This window comes from Lactuca sativa, chromosome 8 (assembly GCF_002870075.4).
Source record: "Lactuca sativa cultivar Salinas chromosome 8, Lsat_Salinas_v11, whole genome shotgun sequence".
Taxonomy (NCBI): domain Eukaryota; kingdom Viridiplantae; phylum Streptophyta; class Magnoliopsida; order Asterales; family Asteraceae; genus Lactuca; species Lactuca sativa.
Window position 1 is genome coordinate 37,079,751 of NC_056630.2, and position 23,743 is coordinate 37,103,493.

Genomic DNA, 23,743 nt, shown 5'->3' on the forward strand with positions numbered 1-23,743 from the left:
AAATTGTAGTGTCTTTCTAATAATGATTATAAGTTGGTTCATAAGGTTAAATAAATATCAAACCTAAAGTGTATTCATAAATTAACTAAATTTCAATATTAAAATAACATCTTACTTCTACTTATAAAGTTATGTCTTTAATTTTTAACAGATTATACTTAATTTATTAGATTAAGATCTTGTTGTATGTAAACCATTATCAATTTAAAGCTACAATTTTTGAACAATTTGGACAAAATACTTAAATTGCTAATTTAAATATAACATTACAATGTCAACTTAAATATAAATTTCAGTTCTACTTAAAAAACCTAATGAATATTTTGCGAATAGTTTAAAAATGATAACTTGTAGTGCTAAATACAAAAACTGAATTATAATCTCAATTTAACTAAAATATTTCTTAAAGATATTTGTATAATCGTTAAAAATTTTCAAATAAGCAACTTAAAATAACTTACAATAACAATAGTTAAATATAACTCTATATAAATGATTATACTATTACCTGTAAAATCAAAAAACAATGTTTGATGTTTTAAATAATTATAATGATAGAAATTAAAATGTTAAACAAATAAATTTCAAAAAATTAATTAACAATAACAACAACTATAAATAGCATTAAACCATATATTATATTTAATTTTATTCATGAGTAACTAACTCGCGGGTAGTAGTTATTCAAACTGTTGAGATTATGCAGTTATAATAGATGTATATATTATCATATAATTCAAAATAATCAATATATTATATCAATTTAATATATGAATTTGTATATCAAATTTAACAACGACGTTATTGTTATATTTAAACATATATTTGTAAATATTTCAACTATATAGATGTTTCTGCGTAGCGTGCGAGCATTCACCTAGTTAAAAAAATAATAGAGGACATTTCTCTCTCTCTCTCTCTCTCTCTCTCTCTCTCTCTCCTGTACGAAGTCATTTCCTAGTTCATCTTCTCCAACTAAAGAACATGATTGCATCCCTAAAACATTAATTATGTTCATAAACCAAAAATGATGAACGCAACCTTACCAGCGCCATTCTAGTCTCTTAATCCCCTCAAAACCCATATCATCTTAAAACAATTTCCCAGTTCATCTTGAAAGAATTTCAAATGCATTTATCCTCTACCATTGGTCGTTCTAGTCTCTTAATTCCCACAAAACTCATATCATAAATCAAGGTTTACACAACCAGCCATATCAATACCAAAATCCAAACTAAAAATCGTCACTCAACCACAGCCTTACCAGCGTCATTACCGAAGATTGAGTTTAAAGAGGGAGAAATGATCGAAGATAGAGAGATCGATGAAGTGGAAAGAGAATGGAAAGGGAGCTATGTAACATTGACAGTGGGAAAATCAGGCGAATGAAGAAGGCAATATGGTTGGATTTTTCTTTTACCGGCGATAGGATAAAGAGAGCTCCGATTACCGACAACCACCTATCTGTTCTAACCACCACACCACCCCAGATATTACTACGATCGTCTTCAACCACCTTCGAATCTAAACCAAGTGATACAACCCCGATAAGCTTACCCGACCCAATTCCACAAATGATTGTTTCCTTTTGAAATAAACTTTGATCTTCAAGAAATATGAATCCTAAAATGAAATTAGAAGATTAGAAAAATTCCTAGAAGAATATTTTGGTAAAGTTCTTCCAATTTACATATTTTACATCGAAGTGAGTTCAGTTTAGTCGAGACTCCATAGATGAAATCTTGCAACTGAGGTTTCTCTTTTGAAGATGAAGCTTTGCTATGCAGTAGAGGCGATGAAGACGGAGTGAAGGGAGATGGCGAGGGCACATCGATGAGGAGTCTGGGTTTGTGATGGAGCAAAAAATAGACCACATCAAGAACATCTTCTTCCTAGAGAATAAACTAGAGAAAGATGAATGAATAAAAGGAGTTTCAAGGAGGGAAAGAAGAGATATAACATCATCTGGGTCTGTGTGCTTATGAGAGAGAGAGAGAGAGAGAGAAAGGGTCCCATTTTATTTATTATTACCTTAATATAATTAAATAAAAGATAAAGTTTTTAAGAAAATGAGGAAAACAAATTAAAAAGATCATATTAGTCATTTTAAGTTTAATAGGGACCAAATCTAAATAGAAACATGGTCAAAAGGACCACGAAGCCAAAAAAGTTGTGGTTTGCACTAAAACCCTAAAAAATGCATATCACAGTGACCATTTTTGCAATTTTTCTATAAAAAAAAATAATAATAAGGGCCTTAACCCCCAGACCTTGTTCCCATCAACTTCTTGCCTCATTATCTCCTTCACCATCATCCCACACCCTCTTCCTTGTCTATGATGATCTAATAAAAAACCTTCTTTGACGACCAAATCAGACAAAGTTTTGGTAGGATTATGTAGTCTCCCTAATCAGACGACCATGGGGTTTTAAGCTTGATATCCAACTATAGCCTCTCACCTCAGGCGTCGACCATCAACAACATCCTTGTTGTTGTCATTCTTCTTTTGTGCTGTTTGTTTTTCTTGTTCTTTCTTTCTGTCTTCTATCATCTATCTTTAATCAAACATTTACATGTACTTTTCTCCTTTTTAGATCATTGGTAGTAGTCCTACACTCTATAGTTTATTTCCTTGTTTTTGTGTTTCTCTTCCTGATTTGAATCACACAACAAATAATAGAGGCCAAATTTTCTTTATTTTTCTATTGTTTCAAAAAAATCGTAGATAACAAAAACATTCAAATACATTTTTGGATAATTCTGTAACATGTTCCAACTATATGATCGGGTTCTTGGAACTAGATTCGTATTATGTTTCAGATTGTATTGATTCTAATTTGGATGATGTGTGTACTAAATGATTTTCTACTTGGTTGTTTGGATGATTTTGAAGGTCTTCATCGGGGATGAAAATAATGATTTCATCGGAGGAGGAAAGCCAAAGACGATGATGGATGGCAGATTGCGAATTGAAGAAGGAGAAGAATAGGATGGGCTAGGAGAGGTGGGCCCTTATTTTTTTATTATTAAATATTACAATTGAGTAAAAGAGAAAAGAAAAAATATATATTTTAAAGGGTAAAATAATCTTTTCATATGGACAGAAAGACATGGTGTTATAATTTTTTTAAAACTATAAGGATACAACTTATCAATATTTCAAATGTTGGACTAAATGTATTTTTCTAACTAAACCAAACCACTAGGGAAAAAACTGTAATTTATTTTTTTTAGTAATTTAAAAATAGCCAATTCAGAAAAATAAATAAATAAATAAACATAATCTATCAAGATGTCTAAAGGAGTTGCATGGTGAAGCTTCACGTGAAAGTAACCAAAGACAAGGCTAGCACCACCACTAGCAGCCATGAATCAGTCAAAAGGCTAGTAATGCTTTATAGCCTTTCACATTTTATTTATTTTTTAAATAACATGAAATTTATAACATCCAAGTCGATTATATTTATAATATGTCTAAATTTAAAGCACTTCCTTTATCTCCATTTCCCTTCCTTTTCACTCTATATCTATAAATAATGTGATCCTTCCACAAGCTCCCCAATACTCCATACAAACTACGACAGAAAAGCACTGAACATTCCAAGATCACAACTTTCAATCTGAATCCACATCGCACGTTCAAGTTTTGTTGCTTTTGTTTCTTGAGTGAAACTAAGTGAAAACACAGGTTTAATTGAGTTCGAATTGTAAGGGATTATGGGAAGAGAGATGAGTAATCTTAACCCAAATAAAGAAACTCGTATTCCTGTTCCTACGGTGCTTTCAGTTCCATCACCATCACCATCCCAATTCCATTCTCCTTCTCCAGCCAATTCCATTCCAATGACACCTAAAAGCCCATTCATCACACGCGTCATGACACCGTTGGCTAGCCCCATGAAGAAGGCCATGGCAAGCATGCAAGGCTACTTGGAGTTCACTAAGCTCAACCCACATGATGAATGGCTTCCTATAACTGAATCAAGGAATGGAAACGCGTTTTATGCAGCATTCCATACCCTCAGCTCTGGAATCGGAGTTCAAGCACTTGTTCTTCCCCTTGCCTTCACTGCACTCGGCTGGTTAGTTTAATTATTTCAGCTTCAATCTCTCTTTTTAACCAAAATTAATCAATCACTATTTTTCATCGTTATTTACATGTGTGTTGTCAAATGATTTGTAGGGTTTGGGGAATAATGAGTTTGTCAGTAGTTTTTGTGTGGCAAATGTATACACTTTGGCTTTTGATTCAACTCCATGAATCTTCTTCTGGGACTCGATACAGCCGATATCTATGGCTTTCCATGGCTGCTTTTGGTATGCCTCACTTTCACTTTTCTAACCCTCAACCAAAAACAAAATAATTTTTTGTACAAGAGTCAATTTTTTTTTTACCCTTTTTGAAGGGATAATATATATAGTTAATCACAAAAATGAGGTTACTAAATTTAACAACTAAGATTAATTGCAAAATTCAAAAATATTTCAAAATTATCGGTAAAGGTTGCAAAAACATTAAAAAGAACTACAAAACAATTTTGCAACTTTGATTTTGAAATAAGATTTTTGTTTCATTTTTAATGTTTATAAAGGTATTTTGTGGTGAAGCATTTTCTTGATTCGTAATTCACCATTTATGAATTTTATGATAAATTCATGTTAACATTGTAGTCAATTTGTTAAATGTCACCTAATAAAATTGTCATTGATTCACTTTTTGGAGGCAGTACTAATACATGAATTGGACTTTATGTCATTTAGGAGAGAAATTAGGGAAGCTCATGACGTTATTACCGACAATTTACCTTTCAAGTGGGACATGCATAACCCTAATCATGATCGGGGGAGCCACCATGAAACTTCTTTTTAACACCATCATTGTCAATACATGGGAGAAAAATGATGAAACTCCACTATCGATGATTGAGTGGTACCTTGTTTTCACATGTTCGGCAGTTGTGTTAACACAACTGCCAAACTTGAATTCGATTGCAGGGGTTTCACTGATAGGGGCAATTGCTTCAGTCTCATATTGTACTGTTATATGGGTTGTGTCGGTTGTTGAAGGGAGGCCCACGGGTGTGTCGTATGAGAAGTTAGAGGAGGTGTCACAAGTTGCTAGGGTTTGTGATGTTTTAAATTCTCTTGGCATCGTTGCATTTGCTTTTCGAGGTCATAACTTGGTGCTTGAAATACAGGTACGTTGATAGACTTTATGCAATTAAAACTATGAACACATTCTTTTGTTTTCTATTAAAATTACCGAACACATTAATTCTGTTGCTTGAAATATATTTTTATTATATATAACATAAACATTTTCTCAATTTTATTTTTGCATTTCATACACTCTATCATGGAATTTGTAGTTTTGTAATATTTACATATTGTTAAGTGGTATCAAGTTTTTAACATTTTAATATTTTTATTTTGATAAAACTAAAACTACATTTCATATGTTGTCGTTTTGGAAATTTTAACTATTTTTTATTTTTTATTTTTAAAACATTGAGACACAATTTTATGTGGGTACATGAAGTTTCAACTTGTATATATTTTAACATATGCTTTATGGAAAAGAAAATTACATAAAAAACCAAAAAATAAAGATGTAAAATAAAAAATTCAAAAGTTTAATTTTTTTTAAAAATGGACATATATGTAACTAAACAAACTCTTCCCCTTTAAAAAAGCTTGATTTGTTTGTTCACAGTGGTTATAGTGCTATATCAATTGGAATTTTCTGATAATAATAAAAAAGTTTTAATACTCTATACCAATTAGAGTTGCTTTATCTAAAACATCTCAAACATTTAAAATATTAAAACTTATATATTTTAATATATGCTTTATGGAAAAGAAAAGTATATAAAAAACCAAAAAAATAAAGATGTAAAATAAAAAATTCAAAAGTTCAATTTTTTGAAAAAATGGACATATATGTAACTAAACAAACTCTTCCCCTTTAAAAAAGCTTGATTTGTTTGTTCACAATGGTTATAGTGCTATATCAATTGGAATTTTCTTATAATAATAAAAAAGCTTTAATACTCCTACCAATTAGAGTTGCTTTATCTAAACATTTCAAACATTTAAAACATTAAAACTTATAAGCTTTTAGTTTGAGTTACACTTTTCAGGTTTTAATTGAGAGTTTCTCAACCTAATAAAATTTTTGTTGAAGGATCAAATGCAAATGGTTCGAAAATTAAGCCATCAGACTCCACGCCCAAACCAACTTATGAACGTTACTGTTCATATTCAAAATTTTATCATCTCTAAAAATATATATAACATAATGAGAAAATTTTTTAAAATTTAATATAAAAATATTAAAAAATGTAAACTAACACGTAATATTATATTACTAGGTGTGAGACCCATGTATTACATGGGTTTATTTAAAAAAAATTAAATATAAAATTTAAACAATTTGAAAACTTTAAATTTATAAGAAAATTAAGAAATTTTTTGAATTATTAAAATTAATGAGACTTTAATGCATTAGATACATTACATATATAAACCATTTCTAATAAATACCTTACATATATATTACCTTATATATTAAATGTGGATTTTAATTTAATAAAATCAAAAATACAATAAAATGACAAGTGGAAAATAGAAAATTTTAAAATTTCTAGAAAATGTCATGTGTCCAAATGAATGAGAAGAGGACATGTGGCAAAGTCATTTTCATTTATTAGGGTAGATTTTAACCATTATGTCTGAGAATGGATATTATCTTACTATAAGATTAAATTAAAAAACTAATATAAATAACAATATATACCTGTTACAAAAAAAAAATTAATCTTTTAAAAAATCTATCTGGCAAATTGATGTCTTCCATCGGAACATCATAAAAAATAGCTCTATAAAAAAATATCTATCAGAAAATTATATAAAAACAGTTAGTTACAGAAAATAGATAATTTTATATATTGTCAAATTAATATAATATAATAAGAAATAAGATAATATTATTTTTTCAAAAAAAAAAAATACATCAAAATTATAATAAGATAACACACTCAATAGAAACTACGATAAGATTTAATAAGATTAAAATAAAGTTATAAACACAGTAATTTGAAGAAAAAACCTTTAAATTTTGATATTTTATTGAAAAAGTCATTGTATTTTTTATGACCTTTTTACTGCTAAAATGGAAAATATACAAACATATATTAGTTTCATTTTTTTTTCTTTTAAAAACTCATGATTTAATTATTTATTATAAGCACAAAATATATGTATTTTCATGATGATTCGTAGAACAATAATAATAATTTTGTTTTGAAAAGGAAATGTGAACCCTGATTTGGTGGATCACGTGTATTCCACTGAGTACGACCCACAAAATTCCAGTCAAGTGTTTGGTGCTGTGTTATTTCTGGGGAGTGGTCCAAGTGGATATGTTTCACACTTTCTCCCATTCTTTAGGATGCATAATTGTTTACATGTCCCCAAATCATGATCATAAAAACCATTTCTCCCTTTTTTTCGCATGTAATCTTTTTTTTTTTTTTAATCTTCTTTTGTATCTTCAGCAATTAAAATATAAGTTTTCAAAGCTTTTCTTCATAAAATTTCTTTTAACATATGATAATATATATATATATATATATATATATATATATATATATATATATATATATATATATATATATATATATATATATATATATGTTTTTTAATTTCCCTAGGGTACAATGCCTTCAAATCCAAAACAACCATCACGTATACCCATGTGGAAGGGCGTAAAATACTCGTATTTCATTATTGCAATGTGTCTCTTCCCTCTTGCTATCGGTGGATACTGGGTCTATGGTAACATGGTAAGATATACTACATTTCACACAGAATGATAGTCGATATACTACATAACACATAGAATGATAGTCCAGAACAAATTTCAATCGGGTCCACTATAGTAATATCATATAATATTGAGTAAAGTGTATTTTTTAGTCCTTAACTAGAGCTGAATTTTGCGATTTTCATCTAAAAATGTTTTATTTTGCAATTTTAATCTTTAGTTGAGGTTTTTATACCTTTTTGTCTTTCAGTATAGCTAATTAAATTTGGTCCCAAAACATTTTCTTTTACAATTTTGGTTCTTTTGAGATCCTTATAAGGTTTTTTGGTTTTTGTTTAAAGTAAATATGAATTTTTATCACTAGTTATAGCTTATTTTGTAATTGAGGTCGTAAAAATATAGTATTAGACTTAAAACATGGAACAAATATGTTATAAGAACCTCAAATAATGACCCGAATTGCAAGTATTTTATTTTTGTGAACAAAATTTGTCCATACACCCCCTCCGGCCCTACTCATGCATCCGCACACATACAACTCTCTAATGCATGAATGTCAATACAGATGCCGACAACCGGAGGACTCCTAACCGCATTGTACAAATACCACGGTCAATCAACTTCTCGAGTCATTTTAGGGTTAACAAGCGCACTCGTCATCATCAACTGTCTCACCTCTTTCCAAATCTACGCAATGCCCGTTTTCGACAACCTAGAACTGCGATACGTGACTAAAGCAAACGGGCCATGCCCATGGTGGGTCCGAGCAGGGTCACGGGTTTTTTTCGGTGCTCTGGCTTTCTTTGTAGCAGTTGCCCTACCATTTCTACCAAGTCTCGCGGGTCTCATAGGCGGCATTGCATTACCCGTGACTTTAGCATACCCGTGTTTCATGTGGATAGTAATCAAGAAACCTAATGTTTATAGCAAGATGTGGTGGCTCAATTGGATTCTTGGTTGCCTAGGGATGATTTTAAGCATTCTACTTGTTTTAGGGGCAATTTGGACAATAGTTACTCGAGGAATCGAGGTCCATTTCTTTAATCCAAAGTAAAAACAATAAAAATGTATATGTAGTAATTTGTTATTGTTTGCTTCAATTCCAATTACACCAATAGGATAAAGTATAAAAGGAAAAACAAAGGTCCAAGATTGTATGAAAATGGTGAAAAGGTGATGGAATTTATGAAGATTAGGGTTTTTTTTTTTACATTGATAAAGGAAGAAGCATCCTTCGTTTCTTTTTTTGGGCGAGTTTTATTCGCTTTGTTAGCTTCATACATAATAGAAGTAACAATGTGATTGTTGCTAAACCAAATCCAAGTCTCATGTGGCTGAAATATAATGCAACTGCTGAGAAAACGAAAAAAGCTAGAATTGCAAGTTCCCATATTACAAACACCACTACGTCCACCCTGCAAATTTGGTTGAAAAAGAAGTTGAATAATAACAAGATATATGCATTTGAACATATACAAAGATTCCAAGCAAATACCAAATTAGGATTCTTCTATCAATAATATCACCAACTGGAAAGTGCAATTATAGTTGTATCAAGAATCTCTGTATTGGAAAGTATAATCTTATCTTGAAAAAGAATTTCCTTGTTGGAAAGCATAACTTAATTCTATCAACAGCTGTCATCATCATCATAGGCCATTGGAAAGATCAATGAGAAGTTACTAAGTATGACAATTGTTGTAGGTTGCATATACAGATCAATACCAAGTTAAAAATGAAATGAAACCGAAACAGGAATGATTGTCGATAAAGAAATGAAAATTAAGCCAATCTTGGCACCAAAAAGCATAGCCATTTTCAAATTGCAGTGAAACTTTAACTCGGTTATCTGCTTTTTTTCTCAAAACTAATTGCATTCATATGAATATGAGGTTAAAATCAGTATGTTCTTGATTCCTTTGCATCTTAGAACTCAAAGAGCATCTCGTATTGGCGTAACGATAGAAAATTGAGGAAACAAAGCATTTACTTCATGAGACAATTAATCAATTTGCACAAAACTACATTAACGAAAACCTAACCGTACAAAAGATGATCAAATCACAAAAACAGAAGCACAAATTAATAGATATATCACCTGGAAGAAGAGAGATTTGAAGTAGAGGAGAAGAATGAGACGGATGCCCAATCATGTTTCGATCGAATTTGATACTCTCTGAGCTGGTCGACAAGATTTGATCGTGTAATTTTTCTCTCATGACGCGCAGAACTTGACCGCGGTAACCCCGACACGCTTCCGCCATCAACCGCCTCCCTATCTACAGATCTATACATCTTCTCTTGCTGCAAAGAACTCGACCTCGGTATCATCTTAACGGTTCCACTCCCTCCCCGCTCTCTATCTACAGATCTATATACGTTTGCTTGGTGCATAGAATTCGAATCTGTATGCATAACGGAGATCAGGATTCGCCTGAAATTGAGAGAGAATTCACGCCTGAAATCATCCGCAGGTAGTCGGCGGCGAAAAAGATTTGGAGATTTTCCAACTACCGGCGGATGAAACAGGAAGGGGACGGAGAAGGAGAGAGTCGTGGGGTTCGAGCCGTCGAGTATCAATGTCCCTTTCTTTCTCCCTTTGGGTAAAATGACATATACAACCTCGTAGTTTTGATTGACTTGAATTGAATTGTTTGAGAATGGAAGCCATTTAAAGCTCGGTATGGGCCGTAACAACTGTGTTTTTGCATGCGTGGACGAGCCGAGCCACAACACCGTCCTAACGAGCTAAAAGTGACGACATAGTATAATTTATGATTATAACCATAAAAGTAGATGATTATACCTGAATGATGCGTTGGAATAATCTTGATGATAATTAAAAAGATGATTATATGGATGGTTTTGGATACTTTAGATAGATGCTCTGTTATTCAAAAATAGAACAACTATTTCAACAGAGGAAGAACTTTGAGATCAACTTGGCAAAGGCTCTACTTATAGGCTTAAGAGAGTCGGTTACATTAGCCCCCTATACTATAGAGGGACTAACACTTTATGTTAATAAATTATTCTACCGACACTTTAAAATAATTATATTAGTAAAAATTACAATTTCTTCCACATTGAAAGGACACATGACTTCAATAATATCTTAAATAATAATGGCTTTATACGTTATTGCTTGCGTCATTCCTCCTGTCACCGAAAGGTCGGATATTTCTGATACGACGTGTGTCTTCAATAATGTCTTTAATAATAATGGTTTTATACGTCATTGCTTGCGTCATTCCTCCGTCAACAGAGGAATAACTTTGAGATCAACTCAAGTCTTAAAACTCTCAAACATATCTTGTTTATTTCATATGGGCAAAGGCCCTATTTAGCTCAAGAGAACGGTTACATTACACATTTGCAATGGTATGATTGCAATAGGACAAACTATTTTACAGTTTAGCCCCTAGACTATAGAGGGACTAAAACTTTATGTTACATCACATTCTAGTTTTACTGACAACTAATAAATTATTCTACCGACACTTTTAAATAATTATATTAGTAAAATTTACAATTCCTTCCACATTGAAAGGACGCGTGTCTTCAATAATGTCTTCAATAATAATGGTTTTATACGTCATTGATTGTGTCATTCTTCCCGTCACCAAAAGGTCAGATATTTCTGAATGATGTTTGCTTCGGTTATGCTTGACGTTAGTCTTTCATGAATGGTGTTTCTTCCATATTTGAGTAAGATGTTTTTTGTTGTTGCTTTATGATGGCTTCCATTCTCTTGTCAATGTGTCTACTATATGATTGTTGGCGCTTTTGATATACTTGAGGTATGGATGAAATTGATGTAATTGTAATTGCCAACCAATCAATCGTCCACGGTAATAATCTTCTTGTAATTTATATCACCAAAAGCCAAGTAGATACTTGGAATCTGTGCGTAACTCGAATCTAGTTTGAAGTAGCTCGACTTTCCATTTTTTCAATATTTTGAAACATGCTAGTGTTTCTCGTTCATGTGTGCTGGAATTTTGCTCCGTTTAGGAAAATGTTCCCAATATATACTTGCATAATTTTTGCTTATATTTATCTGTTTTTAATACTTCAGATGATATATCCGTATCAGTGTATGCTTTTGGTGATATCTTCATATCATTGTATACTTTATCATTGTTTACATCGAATGATATTTTCATATCAATGTATGTTTTATCATTGTACACTTTTGATGAGTTAGATATGAGGTTTCCCTCATTATCTAGTCCCAATAATATTTTTCCATGTATAATCGCCTTTAGCCATCCTGCCCGAGTGTCTTGTGATGCATCTGTCTTTACAATTAGAAAATCGTCAATTTTTGCATTATATAAAGTAGGAAGAACTTAAATTTTTTGTTTTATATTTTGTACCAAAATAGTATATGTATTGGTCCAAGACCAATGTATTTTTCCTGATATTTTCTTTTGTAAAACTTTTCTTTCTTTTGCCAAATTTTTCAAAAATCATTGTTCTGCAATATAATTTAGAGAGCCAAGAAAACGTTGTATTTGCTTTCTATTTTCAAGTTTATCAGGAAACATATTTAATTTTTCTTGTATGTTGTTTGTTAACGATAATTAACCATTTTCTCAAAATTTTAAACCGAGATATTCAACTATAGATTGAAAAAGTTTTAATTTCTTTATTGATAAAACTAAACCCTTCTCTTTAATTCTTTGTAAAACCTTGATGACTGTATCAATGTGTGTTTGTTCATTTCCTTTTGTGAAAACAATTATATCATCAATATATGCAAGACAAATATGATCTAAACCATTTAAGGTTTCATCCATGAATCGCTGATATATTGTTGGTGTCTGCTTTAAACCGAATGGAAGGACATTCCATTCATAATGCTTTTGAGGGGGACATGAAAAAGCGGTTAGTGGTTTCATATTTTCATGTAAGCGTAATCGCTAATATCCGTATTTTTCATCAAATGTACTAAAATGTGTATTCCCTTTTAATTTTTCCAAAATATATTCAATCCAAAGTATCCAAAACCATCCATATAATCATCTATCTAATCATCATCAAGATTATTCCAACGCATCATTCAGAGCGTCTATCCAAAATATCCAAAACCATCCATCTAATCATCATCAAGATTATTCCAACACATCATTCAGATATAATCATCTACTTTTATCGTTATAAACATATATTATAATATGTCGTCAATTTTGGTATCAAAGCTAAGTATCGTTCTTACGAATAACTGTTCATCATGCATCATCATAAATATTATTATAAATATTTATCGTTATGAGTTATCATCATAAATTCAATATTAAAAACAATTATTACTATCTACCTACAATTTAAACATATTTCGTCAAAAAGTTTTTATAATAATTATTACTATGTACCTACAATTTAGAAACATGTTTCGTAAAAAAGTTTTTAATTCTCCGTATGAAAACTTTGGCATCACAACCACTATTATAAATATCATAAATAACAAACCCCGTCATCCTATTAAAACTTTGAAAGAAAAGCTAAATCGTCATTTTGTTTTTAAAGGTTTTAATCATGAGTTTTTTAAGTCTAAATATTAATAAACAAGAATTAAAATTTTTTCATAAAACACTGAAACAATCTAAAAAATTTCTTTTAAATTTAAAAATAGATTCTAACATATCAATAATTAATTGTATATCTAATATTGAAGCAATACATATAATAAATAATAATATAAACTAGGTGAGTCCCCGAGTTGCGGGGCTAGATGTGAGATTTTTTTTCGGTCTATTCTCTGTAAATATTCTTTCATGAACTATTTGTTTATACTTTGAACACTGTCGTGGGACAGTTAGGTGTAGCTGTGCTGAGAGTCTGTCAACCTACCAACTATTTTTTATGTGAAATCTGTCTGTGTAATAGTAGCCTAAATGATAAATAAGTATGTTTTCATGTGCCAACCCGTTGCATTTCCTCAAAAAAAAAATGCACATAAAATTATTTATAATAAATAGGTTTATAAAAACCATTTTCGTGGATTAATATGGTAAAGTTTTTTATTGAATTAAAGAAGATTACAAAACACAAATAGTCATTATTTACATCTTCAAAATCCTCATGTAAAAGAATACAACCATATAAACTATTTAAAAACATACAAACTTACCGATGTCAAACACATTGATACAAAGCCAAAACCCAAAACCCGGTGAAGCTTCAGGAATTTTGGAACGATGATTTTGAAGACGTGAACACCGTCAACAGCGGGAGGTTCAAAGAAGTGACCACTTCGTGATTGCAAAACATTTTGACTCTTGCCTAATTCAACATTTGGATAATATATTTGGGTTTTTCTGTGTTTAAACTTCAACTTTATTCTTTTCCTAATAAGACAAACATTTTTCCATTTATTCCAATTTCACCATTTTAGAAGGTAACCGGTAATCTATCTTCTAGTTTTTGACAATTTTTTCCTGAAGATTATCGGTAAAGGTAAACATCTTAAAAGAGCATAAGAGGAATAAATTGAAAAACAAAAAAAATTTATCCTAATTACAATCGTATCGATGGTCTCAATTTGGTAGTCATAAGAACTTAGAAGATAAATCACAAATTTATTCAAAGTAAATGAGTATAAATAAATATAAAATAGAATTATACCTTAACTTTTTGAGCAAATCATTGATTATCAGTTTGATTTCCACTTCCTGCAAAATACAGATGATGTTAGTAGTAGTTGTCTCACTTAAAGTCGAACATAATGTAGAAAATACACTCTATTTTGGCTTTGGATTTTTCCTATTAACTTACGTTTTTTATGATATTTGTTTCTTCCTTTTTTGTCAAAAGTTTTATTTTTAACCTAAATTATAAAGCCCCTTTATCTTCTTCCATCTGTTTCTTTGGTGGAGGTTTATAGTGGGTTAAAAAAATGCCACCTTAAATTCTTACAACTCTTGCAAGCTATTAAAGGCCTTTAGGATCTCTTCTTTCATACACTTCAAGAGGCACGTTCATGAACACATGCATATGTATATATCAATAAATTTAGCTTCTTTTTATATAAAAACGGACTTATTATATATAAAACACAGGGAAAAAAAAGAATTGACTCTAAAAAATTTGCATCTGTCAACATTGCACGACATGCATCACGATCCTTTCTGTAAGGATCTATCGGATTGGCTATACAAATTAATCGAACATCTGCAAATACCTTTGCCGATTCACCTAAAGTATGATTATAAGTCAACAACTTTAATAAAGAACTGTTACCCAAATCTTTTTGTATGAAACTAATAGTTTATTCGAGTTTAAGATTACTAAATACATATCAACATGACAAACGTTTTCCGTTCTATCTTCGGGTGAGAATCCAAGGTTTTTATTCAATCCATGTCTAACATTATCACCATGAAGAAAATAGGAAAGTTTTTCACCAGGAGTGTAGTTCTCTGTTTAATGAGCATGCTGATGGGTTTGGAGCAAAACATCATTCCTATGGTGTACATGCAAACCCTAATAGCTTTTGGATCTAGTTTGTCTAATGAACATGCAATTGAATATCCAAAGCTATAAACCCTAGATCTAGCATACAATCTCAAATCCTCCTTGTAATGGCTTTAGAAAGCTTAGAGTCACAAATGTCACTCCTCTAATGTCTCACAAACACCAACATCAAGAGGATGAAGAATGATAAGAGAGGAGGCACCCAAAAATGTGTAGAAACCCTAAGGAAACTCTTCACCACGTTTTTGGTGCTCTAGGGGTGCTTAAATAGTGAGGCTATTAGGGTTATCTAACAAGGAAACCCTAATATGATTGCTTAGGCCCTAAGCAACCCATGGACTCCCTCCTTAGAGGCCTTGGACGATATCTAATGGGTTTCCCCATTAGAATTCGTCCACTCCATCCTCTATGGAGTCCATTAGCTCAATATTCAACTATCACACAATTGACAGTTCTAGTCCCCTTTATTTAATTAATCTCTTTTAGCTACAAAATTAATTCTTATTAATTATTGACTAATATTAATTAAACAACATGATTTCTCCTTTAATATATTATTCTAATAATATATTAATAAATCATAATTAATCCTCTCTCTCCATAATTCATCCTATCAAGTTGTTTTGGTGAAGGCAACCCAAAAGGACCATGCACCATCGGGTCAAGTACATACCAAAATATAGTTATGGACTTAGACACTAATCCAACACATGCAAGTGTACTTTTACCTACAAAAAATTGAAAAAAAAATGATGAAAATGTGAATAAATGGAATATAAAACTTGGATGTTTGGAGTTTGAACACAAACCATAGCCACTGAGACATGTGATCCATACAACACATCCTTGGTGGTTAATTAGATTTTGTCTTTCAGTTTTCCCAATTGTGCTTTCATGGAAAAAAGTATTTGTTGGATTTCCCATGATAGACATCATAGATCCTAAATTGAAGAAAACCTTTTAAAATTTACTATGTTTTATTGATTTAAAACCAAGAGATTAAGAAGTATAGGTTAAAGTAAGTGCTATATAAACTGTACAAACAGATATGGAACTTGTGTCAGAGCATCAGAAAAAAGGATCGGTAAGATTCACACCTAAAGTTATTCAAGTTGATGCAAGCACGGTGAACCTTACATCTTCTTCTCGCTTTTCTCTGTTATATCATTCAACACAAATGCAACAGATAAATTCAAATTCTTGTACATAACTGTGAGAGGTTAAAAAGAACCTTAAAATTAAAAAGTTAAAAAAAGTCAGTAGGGTGTTATCAAGGCATGTACAAAGTTTCTGCATACAAACAAAGACTCCTGTCGAAATCATGTGCTTTGAAAAAGATTGTTTTTGTGGGGTATTTCATCGATCACCTTGCGTGCATCATTTCAACGGAAAACACTATCACACTAAAGGTGTATAAGTTGAGATAGGACGTAGAAGTTTCATATTCTCTACAATTTAAGAGAGTAAAGACCATACCAGCATAGATTGAGTCACCAGTCTTACCAGAAAGATGAGGATATTCTAAACACATGTTGGTTATAAACTCAAGCTAGCACCACCAACAATTGCAAAGTTTTCTCGACTAATAACACCTTTTCATCTGGAATCAGAAAATCAATTATTTTAAGTTGCAGTAGTAATTTTGGTGGGGAATAAAGTATTAGGGCTTACGATGTTGGAGCCAACTGCAGTTTCAGAGAACGAAATATCAATCGGTGCGGAGGTCACGTGGCTGACGAAAAATATAGCGGTGTTCTGGAAAGTGAGGTCGACGGTAGTGTTTGTTGACCACTTTACGTGTACCATAATCGACGTCGTACCATAATCTTATGGCTTTGTTGAAACCCATTGGAGTTACAGCATCATAGGAGGATATACAACCATAATCGACGACGAGGGGGCAGGCGCCAACTCATTTTACTCCCAGTCGATTGAACACAACCCACACAGACATTAGGTGAGCATTGTCTTCTTCAATCGGTGGCGGCAACGCCGATGAGGCTTTCTAGCGAGGTCAAAGGTTTCGGCGACCGGTCCTGGAACAATCGATTCCAATTAACACAAATGTTGTTTTGAAAATAGCAATCCACATCTAAGAATTGGTGGAAAGGCAATGAGTGAAAAAAGGAGACTGGTACATATCTGCATAAAATGCGAAATCAAGGATTAATCTTTGGAAGCCGGCGAAGAGTTTACAAATATCTTTGAGTTCACCGACCTGGTAATGCTAGAAAAGAAAAAGAAGAAGCCGGTGAGAGATAGATGAATCAGAGCCGTTGAGAAGCGATAGAGATCTTATGAAAAGGTTGTAGAAGCATCTGGGTCAGCGATTGAATATGATTGGAGAAGAAGGGCGGTGAAAGCATCGAAATAAAGGATAGATGTTGGAGGGTCAAACTAACCGGGAGGGTCAGGTTACACCAATCCAACTGTGATTGGCTACGAAAAAGCACACCAATCCAACCGCCATTGGCTACAATGACGGTGGAGAAAAGAAAATGCGAACATGACTGAACAGTATAAACAAAAGGACCATTTCTGCCAAATTAATCATCAACTTCACTTTCGATACTTGCGCAAATTAGCATGAGGACACTATTCCTAAGATTTGTCCAAGTTTAATATATATATATATATATATATATATATATATATATATATATATATATATATATATATATAATTGGAAACAAGAACAAATAAAAAATCTTGAAGATAAAATAACAAAACTAATTTGTTAAATATGTCTCAAGAAATAAAAAATTCACCAATCATTATTAATAACAAAGAAAATGAATATGGATACACTTTTGATGCTTTAATTAATAAAAATAATATTAATAAAGATGCTATAAGAAAATCAAATTTTAAACTATCAGAAAAACATAATTTTTGAAATTACTCGTTAAAAAATTTCTTTTCTAGAAAAAATATTGTATATTATGGAAAAATTATAGGAGAATAACCAATACCTATAGAATCAGCTCAATGAAATATTATTATACCAATAATAAATAAAAAACAAATTAGAAATAAATTATCTAATATTAAAGAGATAGATTGAATAAAAATCGCTTATATTAATATATCAACTATTCAAGTAATTTTAAAAAGTACTTTTAGTGACTTAAATACACCATTAGAATTAGAAATCAGAGATGATCGTATAATTAATAATTAAGAAAGTATTATTGTAAAAGGAAAATGTAATTTAATTGAAGGAAAAATAAAATTTAATATTAATATTCAACTAGGATTAACTCTTAAAGATAAAAATCTAAGTAATAGTATTACCGTACGATATAAATTATTAAAACAAATTTTTATGTTAAAAAGTAATCATCCGTTTACTATTACATATCAAATAAATTATGCATTAACAAATTCTCATCATAGTATTACGTTTAAAACAAAAGATAGAATTTATATAGATAAATTATTTACCCCTTAATCACCAAATATGACTAATAGTAGAATATTTAATCAAACTAACTTTCAACCAATAATAACTACTCCATTAATAAAAAGAAACTAAATATTTTTTTTTCTAAAAATCAATACCAACAAAACTTATTAATATGGAAATTTTATAAGAAAAAGTAGAAACATTAACTAAATTATTTGCAGCACTAGAAATTCCATCAGAAATTCAAGAAAATAATATAGAAATAGAAAATAATTCAGATAATAATGACGCAGAAGTAATATATGATTTTTCATCCGATGATGAAAACCCTTATTCAAATCCATATAAAGAATCACAAAATAATTTTGGATTAAAACGGAAACAATCATATGTTGAAGACGATTATCAAAGTCAATATATTTACGGACCCCCTTCATTAGAAGAAAATTTTTTATATTAACAAGGAATGGTTAAAAATAAACAAAACAAATGGGAAAAAATACCTCCACAATATATACCTAAATTATTTACATTTCCAACAAATTCATATATTTTGTTTATTGATTGTGATCAAAATCCCGAAGCAAAAATTCAAGAATGGAGTAATAAAATGGGAATTCAAGTTCAATTAACTAAAGAATTAAGAAATCTACACCCAAAATTTTTTCTTAATTATATCATACATAAAACACAAGGTAATGCATATCGTTTCCTTTCATCTCTCGATGAAACCGAAACAATGATGATAGCCACCACTGATGCTATGGAAACATTTAAAAATGTAATAAATCGGCTTAATCAAGAATTCATAGGAAAACAAATAGAAGACAAAACATCTCAGAAAGCTTTTCAATTAGAATCATTATGGCATTTAACTAACCTACGAATTTGTAACGTATGTTATTTAGACCTATTTATATGTGAATATTCTGAACATTATTATAATCTAGATTTCACTAGAAAAAAGATAGCATTAGACATGTTTTTATCAAAAATTACCATTATTAGTAAGTTAAAGTGTAATAAAAGATTTCCAAAAAGCTTTACAACAAAATAAAATTGCAGACGCTCAAGGAGCACGAATAAGTATATTAAAAGCATGGATGCAAAAGAAATGTTTAGAGCAAAAAACAACACAAGATGCAAAAATTGATTTATGTTGTGACACCCTTTCTAATAAAGTTAACCAATATGATTGTAAAGATAATAAAAGACAATGATATAAAAAAAACTTGGAAAAAACAAACTTATAAACCTAAATATAAACTATATTATAAACAAGGTGAAAGAAAATATTTTCAAAATAGAAAACAATATAAACAAAAATATCAACCTAAAAGAAGTTATTGTCCATCGAATAAAAAAGATTGTAAATGTTGGATATGTCAAGAAGACGGACACAAAGCTTATGAATGCCCAAAAAAGACTAAAAAGGAACGAGAAACAAATTTATTAAAAATTTCATATGATCTTGGATATGAACCTATAGAAGATTCAAATATAGATTCAAGTATAGATATTTATGCATATATAATTGATTCTGATTCAGATGCAGATACATAATCCTATGGAAAAAATATTATTGGGATTAGAACGTGAGAAAAACCTCATATCTAACCCAGTCGAAGTATACATTGAAAAAGCATACAGTGGTATTAAAATACCACCAAAAGCATACAATAATAAAGTATACAGTGATATAAATATATCACCAAAGCATACATTGATATGAAAATTCTCATATCATCATTTGAAATATTAAAAGCAAACAAATATAAGCACACATTCAGGTACCCAAGAGGCACAAATATTCAGACAACAGTCACATTGACATGGAAGCAATCATGAAGCAAATACAACACCAGCTCAAATAGAAGCAGGAGCAAGAAGCATCTTTAATTAGACAACTTGAAGTAGTCAAACGTGAAAAAGAGCAACTACAACAAACATTAGATATTTTATCATCTTATTCAGCATCTAAAGAAGAAGCAGCTAGCAGCTCAACAACAAAGCAACCAACAGAAGACATTCAACAAATATCATCCGATGATAGTCAACCATAAACAATACTCAAAATTGAAAAACAACCTATGACACCAAACCCGGAAGAATATCCAACACTTCAAGCAGATCATAAAAACATGAAGAAATGGTATGTGGTTTTCAACGGAGAAAACAAAGGAATCTATGATGATTGGGGAATTGCCAATTCATATATTATTGGAAAAAATGTCATTCACAAAAGTTACAAAACAAAAAATGAAGCAGAAGCCGCATACAACGAAGCATACAAAGCAGTCATAAAAGATAATTTCGAATGTTCAAATACAATTCTCCTTACACCACAAAAACACATATCTAGCCTTACTCCACAAAAACCTGTATCCATCCCTAGATCTCTTAACCAATTAAATGCCAAAATTGCCCTTGAAGCCATTCCATCAACTAAAGAAAAAGAAGCTATGAAAAAACCATCTGCTCAAAAATTTGCTAACTTATGGGATAGCCTCATTTCATACACCGAAGTCCATTCTTTGATGGGTTTTTATCCAGTAGCCAGGCGACCAGGCCCAAAGCAGTTTTCCTAGCCGATTTATCAGATCCTATGACTTCATGGGATTATTTTATCCATGGATTATCGACACCATCTATTTAGAAGGCACCAACCTCCACTTCATCAACGAATTTCCATCTGTTGTACAAACCATAATCAGAAATTATAAAACACGCTTTGCCAAACAAGAAAGAGGATTATTTATCAAAATGCATTCTAGTTACCCCATCTTTGATGAAGACTCTTAACTACTTGTCCTGTGACATCCCCATTTTCATGGCCAGAAAAGACCGATTTTTTTATGCTTTGTAAAAGTCAGAGTATTTCTTTTCATAAAAATGTTGCGGAATTTGTTCCCAGAAAAACATGTTAAATATGTTATCAAAACATTTTCGAAGAAAGGTATTTTATTCATTTTAAAACATTTGTGATGTCATCGTCAATACAAAAACATAAGCATAAACAGAACTTACATTTATTTACACTAGTGATTTACATCTCTTTAATCTCTCAGTGCAATGTGATTTCATAACAACACTTGTGATATAAATAAATTGAGTGGGTCAGATTGGGAAACCTGGTGAGTACATAGGGTTTTCAACCCACAATAATATAATTATTATGTTCAATCATCAAACAATTAACCCAATTACCCATCCCCATTATCTTCTTTATTCCTAAGTACCCTCCCTAAGGATTTATCCTAAGGGTCGTCTCCTACATCATATTTTACCTCTCATCTCCTTACATCGCCTCTCCTTTTATGTTTGTTCCTAAGGACTTTCCCTAAGGATCATCGCGTACATCGCATAGACAGTATTGATTCAGGGATTACTCCCTCAATACGTTCCCAACAAGGGTTAGGGTATCATCGCATGAATACGTAGTTACAACATCGCATGAACTCGTAATTCATAGTAAGGGGTTAGAGTATCATCGCATGAATACGTAATTACAACATTGCCTAAACTCGTAATTCATAGTAAGGGGGTTAGAGTAGCATCACATGAATACGTAGTTACAACATCGCCTAAACTCGTAATTCATAGTAAGGGGGTTAGAGTATCATCGCATGAATACATAGTTACAACATCGCCTGAACTCGTAATTCTTCACCTACAGGTTATGAGCCTGCTGGTGTTTCCACGGGGTTGTCTATAATAGTCCGTGGTCGCCATCTATACTCTGGTAGATGACTACATCTCCAAATTGTCGGACAAGGTTGTAGTATCCTACATCACCGATTCATCATCACTTATCTATCCTCACCTAATTATCATCACTTATCTCTCATTATTTTATTTCATCACACACCAACTATTTCATCTATCCATGTTTTATCCCAACATATTAGTAGATATAAATATACAGTTTAAATCATTTAAAACATGTATAAAATCATCCATCCAACATAGACAACAAGTATTCAGATAATATGCACACATAGCATGCAATTTATGTAAAATATTTCATATCTATGTGTAAGATGAAAGGGACCATTCACTCACTTGATAAGGTGGTGATTCAGCACTCTGACAGCACTTCGTTACTCTTAAAACAATTATCCCTTTAGTCTAACGCTTGACGAGACTAATTTAATAGTCTAGTTATTATTATTATATAAGCGTTAAACAATACTTATATAACCCATAATAATATCCCAAATACTCCTTATAAGGTCCTAATAACATTACTATATTGTAATATAAGCTATACTAAAGATAGGATAGGTACATCTCACTTACAGCGGGTTTTTCGCAAAACCGGGCTTCGCTGGAGCAGCGTTCCCGAGCCGAAAGGCTTTTTTTCGGAACTCCAGGATCCTTGGGGCTTCCTTCGGGTGCTAGGGGGTTTACCTAGGCTTTAGGGGGCTTAAGGGGGGTTAGAGAGAGAATTTAGAGAGAGAAATTGGAAGAGGAAAGGTGTGAGAATGAATGGAACCCGACACATCTATTTATAGTGTGAAATCCTGATGGACTCGCCGAGTCGGTTCACTGACTCGCCGAGTCAGTGACACTTGTCGTCACTTGATGGCTTTTCTTGGGGAGAAAGCCTTGGCCCATATTCAGCCACGTCACCCCTTTTGCAGCAGCACCCTGCCGACTTCTAAATCCCGTAACTTCCGCATACGAGCTCCGTTTTCGACGTTCTTTTTTTCCACCCGTAGGTAAAATCAAGATCTACAGCTTTCATTTAGACTCCGTCGGCTAATTCTCGAGCGATCTTAAATTTACCAGTAGGAGGCGTTTAGACTATTAAATGACCGAAAAGAATTCGTAACTCCTTCATACGGAATCCGTTTTCATCTATATTTTTACCTTTGAGTTCCTATTAATGAGATCTTCAACTCTCATTTAGGTCGCTTAAGCCAAAAACCGCTCGAACTAAGATTCGAGTTTCGGGTCGTGCATTGCTAAGCCGAATCTTAGAAAAATCATAAATTCTTCATACGAAGTCAGATTTGGGCATTTTTTATGG

The 23,743-nt window shown here is 31.6% G+C and overlaps 2 protein-coding genes and 1 pseudogene across 3 annotated transcripts; 1 reads left to right on the plus strand and 2 right to left on the minus strand.

Moving 5' to 3' along the window:
* The first annotated feature begins 3,516 nt into the window (after positions 1–3,516).
* LOC111885900 (lysine histidine transporter-like 8) lies at positions 3,517–8,913 on the plus strand. Of its 2 annotated transcripts, XM_023882141.3 has the most exons (5): positions 3,521–4,083; positions 4,185–4,318; positions 4,763–5,199; positions 7,714–7,845; positions 8,392–8,913. In XM_023882141.3, exons 1-5 carry the CDS (start codon positions 3,719–3,721, stop codon positions 8,878–8,880), a joined length of 1,557 nt encoding a protein of 518 aa, XP_023737909.1. In that variant the 5' UTR covers positions 3,521–3,718; the 3' UTR covers positions 8,881–8,913. The 2 variants fall into 2 exon arrangements, with proteins under 2 accessions (XP_023737910.1, XP_023737909.1); XM_023882142.3 differs by lacking the exon at positions 7,714–7,845 and having other exon boundaries at positions 3,517–4,083.
* LOC111885901 (uncharacterized) lies at positions 8,895–10,467 on the minus strand. Its single transcript, XM_023882143.3, has 2 exons — positions 9,925–10,467; positions 8,895–9,241 (listed from the first exon to the last, which is right to left on the minus strand). Exons 1-2 carry the CDS (start codon positions 10,239–10,241, stop codon positions 9,034–9,036), a joined length of 525 nt encoding a protein of 174 aa, XP_023737911.1. The 5' UTR covers positions 10,242–10,467; the 3' UTR covers positions 8,895–9,033.
* A 3,774-nt stretch (positions 10,468–14,241) lies between these two features.
* On the minus strand, positions 14,242–16,696 carry LOC128127689 (adenylyl-sulfate kinase 3-like; annotated as a pseudogene).
* Between the last annotated feature and the right edge of the window lie 7,047 nt (positions 16,697–23,743).

What these genes read in the sequence shown, in the direction of transcription:
- LOC111885900 (XM_023882141.3), top strand. Translation starts at nt 3,719, where the DNA reads ATGGGAAGAGAGATGAGTAATCTTAACCCAAATAAAGAAACTCGTATT. An exon ending in GCCTTCACTGCACTCGGCTG is followed by an intron (nt 4,084 to 4,184) that starts GTTAGTTTAATT and finishes AATGATTTGTAG; the next exon opens with GGTTTGGGGAATAATGAGTT. An exon ending in ACTGGGTCTATGGTAACATG is followed by an intron (nt 7,846 to 8,391) that starts GTAAGATATACT and finishes ATGTCAATACAG; the next exon opens with ATGCCGACAACCGGAGGACT.
- LOC111885901 (XM_023882143.3), bottom strand. Translation starts at nt 10,241, where the DNA reads ATGCATACAGATTCGAATTCTATGCACCAAGCAAACGTATATAGATCT. An exon ending in TCAAATCTCTCTTCTTCCAG is followed by an intron (nt 9,242 to 9,924) that starts GTGATATATCTA and finishes CCAAATTTGCAG; the next exon opens with GGTGGACGTAGTGGTGTTTG.